The sequence below is a fragment of the Pleurodeles waltl genome, chromosome 3_1 (genome assembly GCF_031143425.1).
Source record: "Pleurodeles waltl isolate 20211129_DDA chromosome 3_1, aPleWal1.hap1.20221129, whole genome shotgun sequence".
Taxonomy (NCBI): domain Eukaryota; kingdom Metazoa; phylum Chordata; class Amphibia; order Caudata; family Salamandridae; genus Pleurodeles; species Pleurodeles waltl.
In genome coordinates, this window is record NC_090440.1 from 291,046,001 (window position 1) to 291,063,201 (window position 17,201).

General features: G+C 40.8%; 1 protein-coding gene across 1 annotated transcript in view; it reads left to right on the forward strand.

Moving 5' to 3' along the window:
* Positions 1-17,201, forward strand: part of DNAAF4 (dynein axonemal assembly factor 4) — a 165,754-nt gene that overhangs the window by 85,019 nt on the left and 63,534 nt on the right. Inside the window, exon 5 of the mRNA XM_069222427.1 lies at positions 13,943-14,088. Within this exon, the coding sequence (XP_069078528.1) occupies positions 13,943-14,088 (146 nt within the window). The remainder of the gene's footprint in view (positions 1-13,942; positions 14,089-17,201) is intronic.

Sequence of the window (17,201 nt, forward strand, 5' to 3'; positions counted from 1 at the left end):
ATACATTAGTAAAGTCAATATCTCATGTAGTTGAGACTTCTTGGCTTTGCCAATGCTTGTTTGTTACGGAAGTGTCAAACAGTATAAGGGAATTATTATGCAGTCTGTATGACTTACAATTAGAGGTGGAAGGAGTGACCTAAAACCTACGTGAGATTGCGCGGAGTTCCATGAGGGGTCGAATTTGATACGTCACGCTGCTTGTGCTGAATTCTTAGCGCCAGGAGCTTGTCCCGCGATGTAAATCAGCGTGAACGGCATCATGCATTGTGCCAATAGGTGCTACTTCTTTCTGCCACTCGAGTACATTTTCTACTCGAGCAGCAGCTTTCTCAACACGAGCAGCAGTTTTCTCAAACTGAGTGGTAGCGATCTGCCGCAACTACCTGCATTGAGAAATCCCACCGGGAGGCAGTCTGTGACTCGGTTTTCTCTCTCACCAACTTACTGTTGGTGAGCCACATGCAAACAAAAACTCTGCCATGCGGCAGTTGGTGAAGCTTCTCTGGAACTCTGTGCTCCAAGCGGAGTGGGCAAAACTCTGTGAACTCCGCCAGCGGAGCAGAATTTTTCACCCACCCCTACTTACAATTAACTGCCCGACCACTGAGAGTTATGGTATTAGTGTGGACCAGAAGGGTTTATATTTATAAATATATATATATAAATAAATATATTTATATATATATATATATATATATATATATATATATATATGTGTGTTTTTTTTATTTGCATGTGTATGACGCTTACAGTCACTGCAGTGCACACTGCTTTCAAATCAGGAATCTAAGGTTCATGCCGTAGTTATTGTTGAAAAGTAGATGCCATCATACTCAACTGAATGAGTGTAGAGGCTGAAGAGTAAATACCCAAATTATTTTTCCATGAAGCAGGTTGTGGATGCAGGGCTGCCTCTAGTGCGTTGTGACTGGCGAATCTGCACCAGCCGCTGACTTTGGGTGGGGGGGGGCACCCTGTTTACGAATAACACAGATTTAAGGGCACCTGTTGCAGAGTTCTTGTGTGCCCTGCAGTAAAAATGTCAGGATAACTCTGGTGATTCAGGTTCCTCCTCGAGAGAGAGCACAGTTTTGTCTTGTGACAGTTTCTACTCATGTTAAAGTAGCCCAGAGGGTTAATATGCATAATGCAAAGATTGTGTGTCATATGGCTATCTCTGTAGGTTACTGCTTTTGTCACAGGGATCATTTTGTTACTTGCAATTCATAAGGTACAACCCGAATAAAGCATAGTGGACTATGAACTGTCATTAAAGAGCTGCATGCATACTGCTCGGTATAGGTTACCACCCTGCCAAATATTTTAATACTTATTTTTTTCCCAGTCTTTCATTATCCTAATGTTGCTAAAAGGGTTTATTTGGGTAGAAATTCATTTTTATTAGTAAAGCCAACCACTGTGGTACGTTTTAAATCCTGAGTTTGTGTTTCTCCTGACCAAACACTTAAAATATACTGCCTACTGGTATAGGTGACATGTGACTCCTACATCTTGTAATCCTCCTTTTCTTATATAATATTTCCGATTGACTGATTTACACACTAATGATTGACTCTGTATAATGTGTGTGTTAGATGTAAAGTGCTGTGCACCCTACACTGGCATGAGAAGCACTATAAAACAAATGAAATCCCTGTAAGAAAGGGGCTGTGGAGAGATCAAGGCCACTGGTGGAGCATGGTAGTCGGGAATTCATGAAGAAGGATGTTTTGGGGTGGCAACAAAGATTGTCGGACTGGGTGCTACCCATTAGTGACTTTTATAGCTAAAAAACAGGCCCATGTGTACAAATTGAAGCAGTGTTGAACTTTTAAAGACACATTTTAAAAGTGTTATGCAAGGTTTGAGAGAGTGGATGGATTTGAGCTTAATGCAGGCTGTGTTTGTTCCAATGTTGGGCAAATGAGCAGTACAAACCAGCCCAGTACACCACAAAGTAGGCCCACAAAAAGACACAAAACTGACCCAAGTACTAACCTGTCAGACCAGCCCATCGGGCACTGCCTGATTGCCCTGTAAGCCAGCCCGACATATACATACATGCCAGCTTTTCAGAACAGGAAAGTGGGATAGTTTAAAAAAAAAAAATAGTTGTGAGAATGTATTTCCCCCATTGATTTCTATTGACGCAGACATCTGACAATTACAGGGGATGCCCAAAATACCCCTCTTGAGTCTTGGGCATAACAGACAAAATCATAAACAATGACTCTTGAGGGATAGATCCTTGCATATATGATTTATCAACAATAATATACTAATTCGTATTGGATTATTGTTTTTTTATGTTGTCATACATCATGCAAGGATCTATCCCTTAAGAGTCATTGTTTATGATTTTGTATTCTATTGAAGCAGAGGTAATTTCAGGCAGGAGACAGCTAAAATAAAGCCATTTTTGGCTTCACAAATTTAGAGTCTTCCGCTCTGTGCCAAAAGTAGCCATGGAAATTGACAGGCTTCAGGAGCCTACTCTGGTGCCTATCTACTGCTAAGTTTCATGTTTCTTGATTAAAATCCCTGACCACTACAGATAAGTTAGTTTGCGGTGTGCCACTTATAAAGAAATCCTGCCTAAAGTCTGAAGATTTTATTTCTGGTATCATGTTGGCTTGTGCTTTTGGGAGAATGAAGTGGAATAACTATGAAACTCTGTTAAATGCTTTTCTGGTTATAAAAGTAGGCTAATTAGAACATTTGATTTGGTGCTAACGTTTGGGAAGAAAGTTATGTTTTAAGGTCTCTCCTAGGCAGCACATGTGCTGTCTATTCGAGAGATGCTGTATCTACTCTATGGGCTTACAGCCCACCCATTGCTTTTTATTTGTTGCTTTGATTGTTCTTAGCGAAGACTTGCTTCCCTGTGGTCAGTGTTTGTTATATGTCCCTCCTTTTTGTGTCTCAACCCCTCCTAGGTAGCATGGCCCTCTTACTTGTAGTCTTGCCCTTTTGTGCATGTAGGTTTGTTTAAGCACACTTTTTCTTTTTGTTATGAAATTGCATCCTAAATGGCAATGATGTGTGAATTTATGGTGACGCTTGTCATGGAGGCTGTGTGTGCATGCTGATGCCCTGTGCCTCTATGGGTTGGGGGCAGCAATCAGGGGATCGGTTGCTTCTTCCCAGGCCTCCTACGGGTGCAGCTGCAGCCTTGCTACACTGCCGCACACTCATGGCTGCTCCCTGTCTACTTCATCCGCACACAAATTGGCTAGAAAATTGAAAAGAATACAAATGTTTAATTAATAGAACAACTGTAAAAATGTCAAATAAATCAAGAGCACTTATCCCTTTTCTGATATTTTCTTTAAATGTTAGCTGATTTAGCAGATCTTACATGCCAATTCAAATATACTTTAGAAATAATTCAATCAAAACATATATGTTAATTTTCTGCATGGCTTTCTTAATTACAAGCTCAAACATTGCAATCCAAGATGGCCACTGTCTTCTCCGTAGTTCCTAACCTAATGTTGTTCCTGATTGTCCCGCATCTCTTGATATGTTCATGCCATGTAATGTCACGTTGTTGATCAACATCACTTGTCTAATGTCACTTCCCTAACCGTCTCAGGTGCCGCTGTTGGATAGCACTACTTCATCATCTCACTAAACTAGAACATGACCGAATTACCATGTGGCGTATCGGTGTTTCTTGGGGTCATTTCTCTAATACTAACTGTCTTCACTTCTGAGTTCTCTGATGTCTGTGATGTTGGTGGCAGTTCCAAGGATGTTGTCTTGTGGTGCTGAAATTGCAGCCACTCCAGTGAAGAAGTGATTTTGACCAGTAAGTGTGTATTTAATTTTAATTGGTTTGTACTGGGCATTTGTAAGTTTGTATGGTTTTGAGTGCCGATTGAGCCTCTGCCTTGTTGCTAACCATTGCCTCTGCAGGTTGGTATTCAGGGCCAGGTGTAGCACTTTTAATTGGCTCTTTCCTTCTTGAAATCTTCTTAAGGCAAAAGCAAAAACAACCCTATTCACTGTTGCCTTTTCTGTCCTAGTCTCTGCTTGCTGGTCCCTCCCACCTCCTCCCATGTTACTGCATGCCTGCTCCCACCGTGTCACAGTTTTTTTTAATTTATTTTTTGAGTGCTGTTCTGCCAGATTTTTTTACTTTGCTGTTATTTTTCCTCTGATTGTGGTCCCACTCAATGTGACTCCCTGTGACCGTGTAACTCGCCTGTATAAATAGGATGCTCCTTGACTTAGGACTTTGTCTGATGGCCATTTGCACTGGCTTTGTTCCGTTTACTGCAGCCTTCCCCTGTGAGTTCTGCATGGGAGGCCCTGGCGACCTCCCTGCTCTCACTCTATGCTTCGTTTCTGGGTTTCTGAACAAGATCCGCAGAGCGGTGTCGTAATTTGTTTATCAGTGTGCCATCTGCAAAGCTAACCAGTGTACACAAGTCTTTTAAAATAGCACTACATTATTGTTACAAGACGAGTGGCAGCCACATAATGTTTTTCAGCAGCATAAACAGAGCTGGTTACTCCTATATGTGAAAGAACAGTTTTCTCAACTTACCACTTCAAATGTGGGATTGTTTTGCTTGTTGGACAGCTGTTTTTCTGACGCTCTATCCCGGGGCCCTGGCGTTTCTTCTATTATGGTTGTAGCAGCACTCTGATTCTCCAGTGTTTGTTGCCAACGACGTGCGGCCTGGTGTCAGCTCAGGAAGCTAGAGGTGCCATGACATAAAGAAAGTCTTATAAAGTTTATTTTACCAGACATTGTTGTAACCTGTTAAGGTTTGTGATCCTAATATTTATTATACCTTAATGGGGGCCTAGATACCGTGCTTTTAAATACCACAAACACCTGATCTTTTTGATATAAAATATACTGTTTGCCGAGTTCTATCCTTCTTTGTATGCCGAATATCTTCAAATACATTTTTAATATTTCTTCTCTGCTAGCTTATTTCATGCTAAATAAATTAATCACATAATGGCCTTGTGTGTGTGCCTATCTCAGTCAGTCGGTGTACCAGTAGTTGGAAAAAATGTGATACTGAAAATTCTAATTGGCACCAGAGCAAGAAGCTGAGTTTGACCTTTTTCTTTATTCAAGCCACTCAGTGCCTTTTTGGACATTGTGTTTTATGTACTTGAAAGCGGATGTAAAATCGGTGTTCGTGAAAACATAAACACGATCATATTTTTGTAGCGCTGCCTATACCCCTTGCGACTCGAGGCAAAAGCATTTCGTGATATTATGTAACCATTAGTCAAGACTCGACGTTTTGAAACTGGACTTCCTGCGGCCAAGGTCTAAACCATAATCTACTAAATATGGTTATTGAAAATAGACCAACTCTCTCTCTCTTTCTCTCTCTCTCTCTCTCCAACACACCATTGAGCCACACAATAAAATGTCTTTTGACACCAGGAGAACCCCATGATGCCCTATACGTGTGGTGAAGGCAGCTGTATGCTTTCCTTTCTCTTTAGGTATACGTTTCAGTCTCATGGGATGTGCTGTTTTTTTCTCAGTGCCATTGTTCTGGGCTGTTTGTTCTTTTCTGGTAAAAAAAGGTTGCTATTTTGCACTTTGGGGGTGCTTTTTTTTCTTTAAACCTTTCTCTCCTGCTGGTGGCATTTAGGTTGGGGTGATACTAGTCTGAGGTAATTTTTGTATTACCTAGAGGTCACGGTGGGCTTACATTTGTTGCTTGTCAATTCTCTCGTGGTTGATCTAAATTAAAAGCAGATCAATTTCAGACTAATAGCCCATTCATTAAGTTGAAAAGATCTTGACTATTTCTCTTGGGAGATCGGCATTTGAGTTGATCCATATTTTCACTTGAGGTTAGAGCTTTTTTCCTATGACATTCATTAGATTATCCAACCTCCTCCTCCTGATGAAGGACTTCAATTGGAATTGCCACGACTCTATATTGCTGCCCTGGGGACAATATAAGGGGTACAAACTTTAACCACCTGGGAACCACAATCCAGCATCATGGAAAATGTAATGCTGTCAATAAGTAAAGGTCTTAGTAACCTCTAAATGGGTATTCTCGTTAACAATAATATATGTTTAGAAATAAATGTCATGTTTTGGGGAGAATTCCCCTCTCTTGTCATGATGTTTAATGTGCTAGCTAAGGTGTTTTTGTTATCTTGGCCTCGGAACGGAACATTCTGCAGGGTTGTGCTCATATGAATATATGTTGCATCAACAACCAGTACAGTTTTAGACCCTCAGATTGACGTGACCTTTACATTGGCAATGACTTGGCTGCGACCTACCACAATTTTGCCTACCAGATTTACTATTTTAAGTTCAGACCTAGAAATTTGGATGCATGAGGCATGTCATGGCAAGTTATTTTAATAGTAGTATCAAAGCAACAGTTTGGTCAGTATGACGATGTGACATTGTCATGTGCCACAAAGATGTCAGAAGCAGTCCAAGAGACTGGCTCATCTCTTGATAAGTAGAAAACTAGGCCAAATAATTTTTCAGTCTGTAGCCTGCACTCACAGCTGAAAGGTACATTTGTGCTCTAAGGATGGAGATGCTTCCTTTGTGTGCCCTTCCCCAAAACTGATTTGAGATATAGCATTCATAAAATCAGTGCTGGCTTCAGAAACTGACATTCTTGCCGAGGGAAAGGAAAGACAGAAGAAGACTCGAACAGGAGACCTTGCCGAAAACATCCACTTTGCTTCTAATAGATCTTATGTTTACTATGTGACTACTGTGCCTCTTTTGTGGCTGGGTCATCATAGCTAGAGGGTAATGCATCTGCGTCACAGAGGTGGTGAATTTGAACCATTGAACAAGACAAAGGTTCTACACAGGTAGTTCCATTAAACATAAACAGAAGAACAGAATCATTACAGTCTTCCTGTCTCTAGATGAGGTGGGTGGACCAAGAGTTTGGCAGGCAAGGTACTCCAGCATTTTTGCAATGTAGGACCTTGTTTGCCAAGCTGTAAACTGGGCTCTAAATTTTGGGGCACCGAGGGCCTTCATCCAGTAATTATTTGGCAAGACTGATTGGACTGCAGAGAGTCTGTGACACTTGTCTTACCCAAGAGAAAAGGACCGCATGACTAATGCTCATCTGGGACTGCTCTTTTTTTGTGTGGTTTTCAGGAAATCATAGTGATTCCTGAGAATTTTAACATGGTGTAGGGGCATCAGCGAGGAGTTTAGATTGCATCAGTTTGAGTGCATAATTGCCCAGATGTAGCTCTTTGAGGTACCCTGCTAGATTGTGGCACATTATGGCAATTGCAGATCATACATAAAGTCTGCGTACACCCTTCCCTCTAGCAGGGTCATTGGAGGCATAGTAGGGATGAGAGAAACTTGTGCAGAACAAGTGAACAGAAACAGAAGGATTCCAATGTACAACAGAGAAGGGAAACACTGACATACATGTTAGAAGCTTCTGCTCGGATCAGACACGAGGCACTGCTTGTGCCAAAAAAGTAAAAGATACTGATTGATCATCTGGCCTGAAACACTGGCTGTTACCTGAAAGTGGACTATATCCAAAGGCTGAAGTACTGAAGTGTTGTCTTTAGGGCGCAACTGTCCAGCAACAGCGCCTCTGAGTACACATTGGAAATCGTTCTCTGTTTCACTGCTTTACATTGCTTGAGGTCTTTCAACCCAGGAAACTACTTTCCTTCCATCAGTAGTATTCTTCATAAGGTTAAAGCAGGATTCATTGTCCTTTCCTAGACTTGTCTTAATCATTTAGTCCTCCTCATGGGTTATGTCTCCTGACATGACTGAAGCTGAAGCAGGACCAACGGTGGTGATCCATTGGTTCTGGTTACAATATCATGGTGATCTAGTGAACTCCTTGTTATGGTGAATAAAACATCTCAGAACCAGGACCAAGATTAGTTTTACATAGCTCTATTGCTTATCAATTCTAGTGACTGGTTAGTTTTGCTCATTTAATCAGACCAAATTACAAATGGATAGGGTACACCAACTTAGAATCCTTCCCACAGCTGTGTCTGATCTTTGCACGAGCTCAAACTGTTTTTCCTTATCCTGAGACTCTCAAGCTGCCTTTGTAAGCAGTTGCCTCACTAATTTGTGATATATTAGTGTGTGTGTGTGTGTGTGTGTGTATGTGTGTGTGTGTTTCACAGACGTTAATAGGGACAGTGTCTCAGCAAGCATCCTATGACAGAAGACCCTTCCTTACTAGCAGCAATATAATCTAAGGCTCCTAGATGAGATCTGCAGCTGTTCTGATGTATTGTGAGATAAATAGGGAACATGCTTTTATGGGAACAATCTCAGACATTTATGGGACCAACCCCCATAAGAAGAGGAGAATGAAAAATGTCATCTAATCATTCCTTTTTGGGTCTGCTGTGACTCGATAGCTATGGAAGCCAAAGTAAGCCAGCTGTGAAATCTGTGCTTCAATATATTTTGCCTTAGTGCTACAGTTAACATTGGAACATCTAAATAATTTCACAGGATGATATAATCTTCAGTACTAGTTTCTAAAAATGATGCTCCATGATCAACTAGTATTTCTCAAGTCTGCCTTTGGGCTGTTCGTAGACGTTTAATATCAGTATTTTAATTTGGCCACAAATGCTGGAAGCCACTCCTTAAACATGTAATGCTTCTAAAAAGTTATTTTGTTTGCTGTTTCCATAGATGTTTGAATTCCCTCATTTTGAGATGAGATTGGCATGTTATAGTATTGCCTATGCATGATCGGGCTGTGTTCTTATTGGCCAGAAATAGGATGTGAACTATCCCTGAAAGCAATATGAATGTAGGAGAATGCTTACTTTCCAATTCTACATGTGAATAAGGGTGTTCTGGAGCTCTAGCCATGCATCACATATTGATGAACCTCCTTTCATAAAGTTAATATCTGTTTTATCTATTGCTTCTGTATAACTTCTGTGCAGTTTGCAACCTCTTCAACTACTTCACAAAACAGGTTTCGGGGTTCGCATCAAAGAATACAAAGCAGCAAATTAAACCATACTATGAAGAATCTAGCCAATATACATGTTGTAAAAAGGGTAATTGCCATGCATTTCTGTGCTTTATTATTGGTTTGAGTTGTTTGTGACATCATTTCTTTAGTTTACTTTTCTTTCCCTATAATCAAGATGAAAACTTTTGTCTATTCGCTCAGAAGGAATGGTGGAGTTATTGTATGTTAAGTTTCTATTCTCTTTTAGTTCACTTTGAATCCTGGTGAATAGGTAGCAATGTCTTGTGGCGTCCGCTTTCTCTTTCTTCAAGACTACCTATTTATTCATGCAATGCTCAGAACCAGGAACTCTTCTCAGATCACCCCTGATAAATACTAGGCCTGGGTGTAGTTCTGCTATGCGGAAGTCTGCAAAGTGCTGAAAAAACTGTGCTGCGCTATGCGCAGTTCGTGAGAGGCGGAGTCTGGGTAAGTCACTGTGTTCGAGCTGATTTTCAGCACCAGGAGTTTCTGTCAGGCTGTAAAATCAGCGTGAATGGCATTACACAGAGCACTGGAGGGTGCTAACTTCTTTCTGCCACTCAAGTAGATTTCCTCAACACAAGTAGCAGTTTTCTCAACTCGGGCGGTTGTGACCTGCCGCGACACCCACGTTCAGAAATCTCGTTCGCTGACAAGGCGATTTCTCTCGCTCACCAACTTAACGCAGAGTTTTTTAGGAACTCCACGCAGAGCGCGGAGGGGGCCAAACTCCACAAACTTTGCCAAATCAAAAGCACACAGCTGCTCCTCACTCAATTCAAACTCATGTTTTTTCCTAGTTACTTTGTACCAAAGTGTTAAGATTTTACTCAGATGAGGGCTATACTGTTTCCAAAAATCAAACAATCTCATGAAACCCGGTGTCTCTTGCTTAGTGCAAATAGTAAGAAACTCTAAAATCTTTTGTTTTACATGTAACAACATCTCTCCATGTTCTGGATTCCACTGAATTCCCAGAAATTGCACTTTTTGGGACAGTACCTCTGTCTTGGCTGAATTCATTTTACACATCGTACTTTGCAAAAGTGGTCTGAATATAACATTGTCAACTTCTTGCTCAGTGTAATCTTTTAAAGAATGCACTTCAACTCCTGCCAAAAACTGTGGGCTGCTCTGCGCACGGAGAACTATGCTCTGCTCATGAGGCTCACACTGGCCCCCACCTTTTTTAACCTCCTCATTACTGGAATGTGAAAAGCCAAATTCTCCTGCAACAACTTTGTAGATTTCAGTTTTATCTTGCAATAATTTGTTCTGGCTAATTTGCTCACGTAAATTCTTATTTTCATGTTCTAACTGCTTACATCTCTCATGCATTTCTCTGTAAGCAGACAAAGGTATCCAAACTCTCCTGTCAACAACAAAAGTGACATCATGTCTTTCAAAAAGCCCCTTTTCTAAATATGAAAACACTTTTGCTTTATCCAAGCACTCCTCCTAAAACTTAGAAAGTCCTGATAAACAAGAAAACATGTTTGTCACAGCACCATAAGGCAGTTTAACTTTGCATGCATTTTCAAACATGGTCTGCGGTGCTTCCTTTAATTCTCTAAACAACAAAAACAATTACACTTTTAAATCGTGCCTTTCCAATCTCCAATTCCACTCCCAGACTGCCGACTCGACAAATTGTTTTGCTTTCACTAATGACCGAGCTGACAACAATCTCTGGAATGCACTTCTTAGTTTAAAGAAGACATTTATTATTACTTCACCACAAGGTTCCTGAGAGAGATTAGTAGGTTGGAGGCACACGTTTAAAAATAGTCACAGCAATTGAAGGAAAATATATCAGTGATTCTCAATTGCAATGTACACAGCAAATATATGTGATTATACTATAGCATAACTATCAAGCAAAGAATAAAAGTCCAAATTCATCACTGTAGGGCCTATCACTGCTCGTCATCTTTCTCATGCCAGCAAGTTGATGACCCCTGTTCAACTGCGAGAAAGAGATTTTCCACTCTCACAGGACAGGTCTGGCAGTTGACGTCCACTCCTGACTGAAGTCTCGGAAAATCCCCCCTCACTGCTGCCCATTGTCACCTTTTATAATATTCAAAACATGCTGGTTACTGTAGGTCAGAGTTGGAAGAAACACCGTCGAAAGTTGGCCAAGTTTTCAAGGCTGTCTCTCCCAAAGCCGCACTAGAGAAAAACACAAAATATGCGCTTCCTTATCATGCTAGCGTTCGATGAGAGAAAATACGAAAAACTCAAGCTTGGTTTACCATGTGGAAAACACAGCTCATCTGCAATGTCTCAACTGCAATGTCTAACGCCACGATGAAGCCAATAGGCAGCTAAACTGAATACAGAATGTAATGTCTAATGCCACGTTAAAGCCAATAGGCAGCTAAACTGAATACAAAATGTAATGTGCTACTGGTGAACATTGAACAACTAATATGCACAGTGGTGAAACACAAAGTCAGTGGTCAAACATACTTAATTTCAATACACCCTCTCAATAGACTTGTATTTCTCTTTCTGTTTATTTTGTGCAAGAAATCTTCTGGAGGAAGAAATCTTCCTCCGGCTTCTTGCTTCTCCCTTCTACAACACTTTCTAATTTTACTCATCTCATCCTGGATGCCACAGTGTATTACTCCTGCTTCATTATATTAGTCTGTCCTAAGTAACCATGTCCTGACCATAGCTCTAAAAGGCCGTTGCTCCAACTTCTCTGCAACTCGTCTATGGGTTTTTCCTGTGTCGCTGACTTGTTGAAAAAGTATTTACTGAATTTTGGATATTAAGTAATTATCGGACTATCGCTTTACTTCCATGCCTGCAAAGATTCTTGAAAGGGAATTCAGTTGACAGGTCACAGTTTCATTTTAGAAAACAACTCAAGCTGGTTACCATCTACTTCACATCACTGTAGTAGCTTTTCAAGCCATTTTGGACAACTTAAGAATGATATTGGATGGCAACGGCAGTGCTACACTTATCCTTCTGGCATTAAGGGCTACATTCATCTTTCTTAACTGACTGCTTTCTGATGTTTTTTCTTCATCTCTATTTCTAAATGTCTAAATTAACTATCTGTGGGGTAGATCAGTGTATTTACCTGAGCCACATGCTTTTTAATATATCTTACCACCTCCCCCCAGTTGTCTTAATTTTGGCGTTTCTGAAACAACTTATTATCTCCTTCAGCAAAGCTTTGGTGACCCTGCAAGATACTTTTTACAACTGTTTCACTGATACAAGTTGGATGAGCACTAATGTCTTGAAATGTAATGTAGGGAAAAAGGAGGTCCTAATTTTTTGTTGGTCTTCTAGGGTGACCAGGTGCGCTGGATTTTCTAGGACAGTCCCAGCTTTTTATCAGCTGTCCTGGCAGATTTTGAGAAACTTAGCTCATGTTCCGTTCTCTTTTTTTTTTTTTTTTTTTTTTTTTTTTACATTTTTTTTTTTTATTAGGGAAGATAGTCTGAAAACATTGAGAGGTAATTTATATAATATGTGCTCAAAGGCAGGACAAGTTTGCAGCTCAATCAATCAATTAGTTATTTGTATAATGCAGCTTCTCACCGTGGGGTCTCAAGGCGCTGGTGAGGGAGCGATGATCAACTATTTTCTGAGCACAATTTAAACAACACCCACGCCTCTAGGTTTAAAAGTTGCTTTTAGTTTGCTTCCTTAGTGTCTCATTGGCTGTGTTTCTATGTTGATGCGCACTGGCATTTAAGTTATGTTGTGCCTCTCAGCTCATATAAAAATGTAGTCCTTCATCTATGTTTGTTTAATGTCCCGGTTTTTGGTTTTCAACATCCGATCACACTATGGTCCTCTCCTCTTTGGTCACCTCGCTGGTTGCCATCAGAGCTGATTTGCAACTCTGTCCATGTTAAATCTGCAGGGAACCTCTGGTTTGTCTTTGACAGCTTGCTATCATTAATTAAGCAGATGAATACCCTCCGATCTTCTTGTAATTAATTAAGAATGCTCTGTAAATTAGTTCCACTTCTTCCTGTGGACTGTTGGAAAACTATAATCTGTCTCATTTTCCTTTTGTGATTGATTATGATTATTCTTCATGCCTTGGGCTTCTTAAGTACCTTCTGCAGCACATTCAGCCTCACACACAAGTACTTGAACCCTGTCCTGTGGGCTAGGAGGGTCTACCATAGGGGTGACTTACAGTGACCTGGTGCAGTGGTTACAGTGACCTGTAGTGAAAGGGTGCATGCACCTTTTCACGCAGGCTGCAAAGGCAAGCCTGCAGATACATTTTACATGGCGTCCCATGGGTGGCATAATACATGCTGCAGCCCATGGGGTTCCCCTGGTGCCCCAATGCCCTGGGTACCTAAGTACCATATACTAGTTACTTACATGGGGGCAACGGTATGCCAATTGTGGGGTGTGCTAAGTCCTAAGCAATCAAATTTAGAGGGAGAAAGCACAGTCACTGGGGTCCTGGTTAGCAGGACCCCAGTGAACACAATCAAAACACACTGACCGCAGGCAAAAGGTGGGGGTAACTGTCCAAAAAGAGGGTACTAGCTCCTCCCCCAGACATGGGTGGTGGCTCCAGATGATTTTGTTCTTGCTGTGGGAGAGGATAGGTGTGAGCCCTTCTCCCTCTACAATCACATGGTGAAAATTATTCTAACGTTAAGTAGGTCTGGATCCTACTATAAAAGTACTGAACTGAGGTAAGGTGTCTGTTTTTCCACATAATCATTCACATTTAAGGCATTGTGCTGTCTGCACGTTTGCAGTTTTGGTCGATCAGGAAGTCCTCACCAAACATGGGTATAAAAGACTTATAATTTGAAGATCTTGCACTGTTCTGCGTTACTCACTTTTGATCACAGCCTCTCCCAAGTGCCATGAGTAACAGTTGCATCAGTGCACTGATTTGTGCACTAAAAGACACAAACACATTTTAAAAATATATTGTAATGTTGTCTTTGCAGGTGAGAGAACGGACAATATTTTTACAAAAAAGGTGGAGGAAGAAGCTCTTCCGGCTCCTCGTTCTGCTGGCAGTATTCAAATCCAGTTTACCCCCAGGGTGTTTCCGACCGCTATCCGAGAATCTCGTATTGCAGAAGAAGAAGAGGTAGGTGAAATCACAGCATGGGCAGGCAAAATACTTCATTGGAAAAACGGCCGATTGTGAGTTCAGTGGGGAATTACAATCCTTGCCAGATGGAAATGTTTACAGGGAGTGGCATTCTGAGTAGTGCAATAGTTCTAGCACATCCACTGTTTTTCCTGAGGGATTTCACAGGATACAATGTGACGAAATTTAACTGCGGAAGATGCCCAGTAAAAACGCGAAACATGCTAAATTTGTCCTGATAACTACCCCACTGTATTCCGCTGCATTCAAAATTGAACTCAAAGACTCTGGCATCAGGAGAGGTGCCAGCCAGATCTTGGGTGTGTTTCACACTGCTTGACGTGGGAGTAGATTACACTGAATGGTTCTGTTGATTCTGATAATAGTCATACCTAGTCCCCACCAAATACATCTCAGAAAGTTATACTAGTAACATCACTGATCCGGCTCAGAGAAAAATGCAGACATCTGATTTCTGTAGATTTTCCCAGTTTTGGAGAATCACCAAAATCCTCGTAGTAAATAGAACATCTCCACAAATCATATGCTTAATCTTACTGTCCTGAATTTAATCGTGAGGACTCTCAGAAATGTGGGTGGTCTGCAGGAAGAAGTGTGGTGAAAACATACAGCCACATTTTAACCTTTTTTTTAAATGTATTTTACTATCCACATGGGAAACATTCCTTAATGTAATATACAGGGTTTTCTGACATCCATGAAAACATAGGAACGATTGTGGACTTTTCACAGTTGACCATTCATCTAGATTTTTTTCAGCAGTTTGATAGATTTGCAGATTACATGAGGAAACTTAATTAGGAATGTTTGTGCATACATATAGTACCCCATTTCCAGGGGCCAACCTGTATCCCTCCGCCAGGGACAACCATTCCCCACTTCAACCAGTGACACAAGTGTGGATAGTTCACTATATTGACCAGTAGTTTTCAGTACAAATCTCAATCTTTGGGACTAAGTGTTCTCCTATCCTGATTCAGTGAATCTGGGTCTGATGTTTGCATTCCCAGATTACAATTTTGTATCACTTTGTGAAATTTGGATTAAGAATCATTTTGTGAATCAGACTTGTATTGCTTTGGCTCAAACAGTAAATGCTGCATGTTCCCACTTGGAGAGGTAATGTTGAGTATGCCTCAATACCTAATCTAGTCAGTAACCAAGAGGAAGCAAAACGACATAGTGAAACTGCCAAATGCAGATTAACTAATATACTATATTTACAACTTCAGAAAATGGCTATGAAGTGCATTGAGTGGGTAAGTGTGTCCTGAAAAGGAGAGTCCTCAACACCCAACGCCAAACTTTAGTAGGTTTGGTTCTCTTCAAGGGGATCCCCATCAGTAGTCATAAGCCATGAAGTGTGTTTCATTTTGGTTCATTTACCAATTATTTCCCATTTGGAAAAATAAAACAGATATGAAAAAAGGAAAGAAATATCGGTCATAACCTTCTCCTTTAAAATGGAAGAAACCAAAAGAAACACAGAGCCATTGCAAAACCTAAGCCACACAGCCAGAGGATTACATTTACACTGTACCTTTTAAGGGTTCACCCATGCCCCAGTGTCCCATCACCTGCCAATACACATTAGCATTCGCTGATGTAACAAAGTCTGCACTCCAGTGCAGCAAGGATGTTTTTCAAACCGGACCGTTGGTGGTACAGCATCTGTTTTCCATGAATACCTGGAAAAAGAACCACAGTCTAGAGAAAAGTAGTAAACTGCACTTGTTCTAGCACCTTGAATAAAACCCTGGGATTTTGAATAGCCCAATGAAACCGTAAAACCTTCTGAGCATCGCTGAACAACCCTGACAGGCTGATATTTTGAGCAGTACTGTAGCATATTCTAGCGACACCCTAGGTAGACTGACATAACATGCAACAAATGTTTTGATGGGCATTATGCTCTCAAACCGGTCGATTTTGTACGCCCATGTATTTGGTCTGATACAGTGAACAAGATAAGCATTGCATCTCTTAATAATTTCGGGTTCTGCAGCCAGGATTTTTTTTTTTTTTGGCGCATACTTTGTTTATAGTTAGATATATGATATTTTGCTGGAGTAATACTCTAGTAGACTCTGCAGTGCTGGAATATGCCATCAGTTCCCTTTTTAAAACTGGCCATAAGTCCAATTGCTGTTCAGCCAACACATTTTAAAACTTATGTTGCAAAATACACGGTGCTTTTTTCCTCGAATTTCCTTTACGAGACAACTTATTAAACCTTGGTTATTGCAGCTACGCTCACTCGTGCACTGCAGTGTGAGAACATATTTGCCAGAGCTCATTTATTTTGTTCTTTGAGTCAGAAGAGACGGCACTACAGTTCAGAATGGGGAGCTCCTAGGCACCCGTGAATATAAAATAAAAACATTTGCTAAAAGCAGTGTGTTTTTTCTCCCAAAAAGCCCGCATTGCCATAATATTCCCTTGCATTTAAGGAAACTACTCTGTGAGAACATGTGCTCCCTGTGAAAGAACAGAATGCTGTCACTTACGGCGAAGCTAGCCAATGGCTGAAGTAGGTTAAGCTATTGCCCCATTGTGTATGCTGGAGTGAATGGAATCCAGAAGGTGAATGACACAACAAACCAGTGGATGAAGAGGGCAGGCTCAATGTTCCCGTGTGTACGTTGATTAGATACATTATGTGAGTAAAATCAAAACGTCTTGCCTAATGCCAGACCTAAAAAAATGAAATGGAGCTAAGTATCTTAGAGCATTAACTGGACAATTTGTGTACTGTGAGTTATTTACTGTACCATGCTCTATTCGAGTGCAATGCCTATTACAGCTTAATAGTTTCTTAAGAGCCAGTAGTTGGTCTTGCTGAATACCAAAGTTGACTAGTTTTGATATTACTTCAACTCTTTCTTTCACCACTCTACACTTCCTGTCTCTTTCTCACTCTTATGGGTTTTTCATCCATGCTTTCCCCTTTTGTCACTCTTTCCTTTCTTTCTTTTCCTTATTATTACTCACTTTTCGTTCTTTTTCTCGCTTGATCTTGGGCCCTGATCAAAAGTCTAATGATGAAAAATAAGTCCCTAAAAATGAAATCCAGTGCCCACCACCTGCAT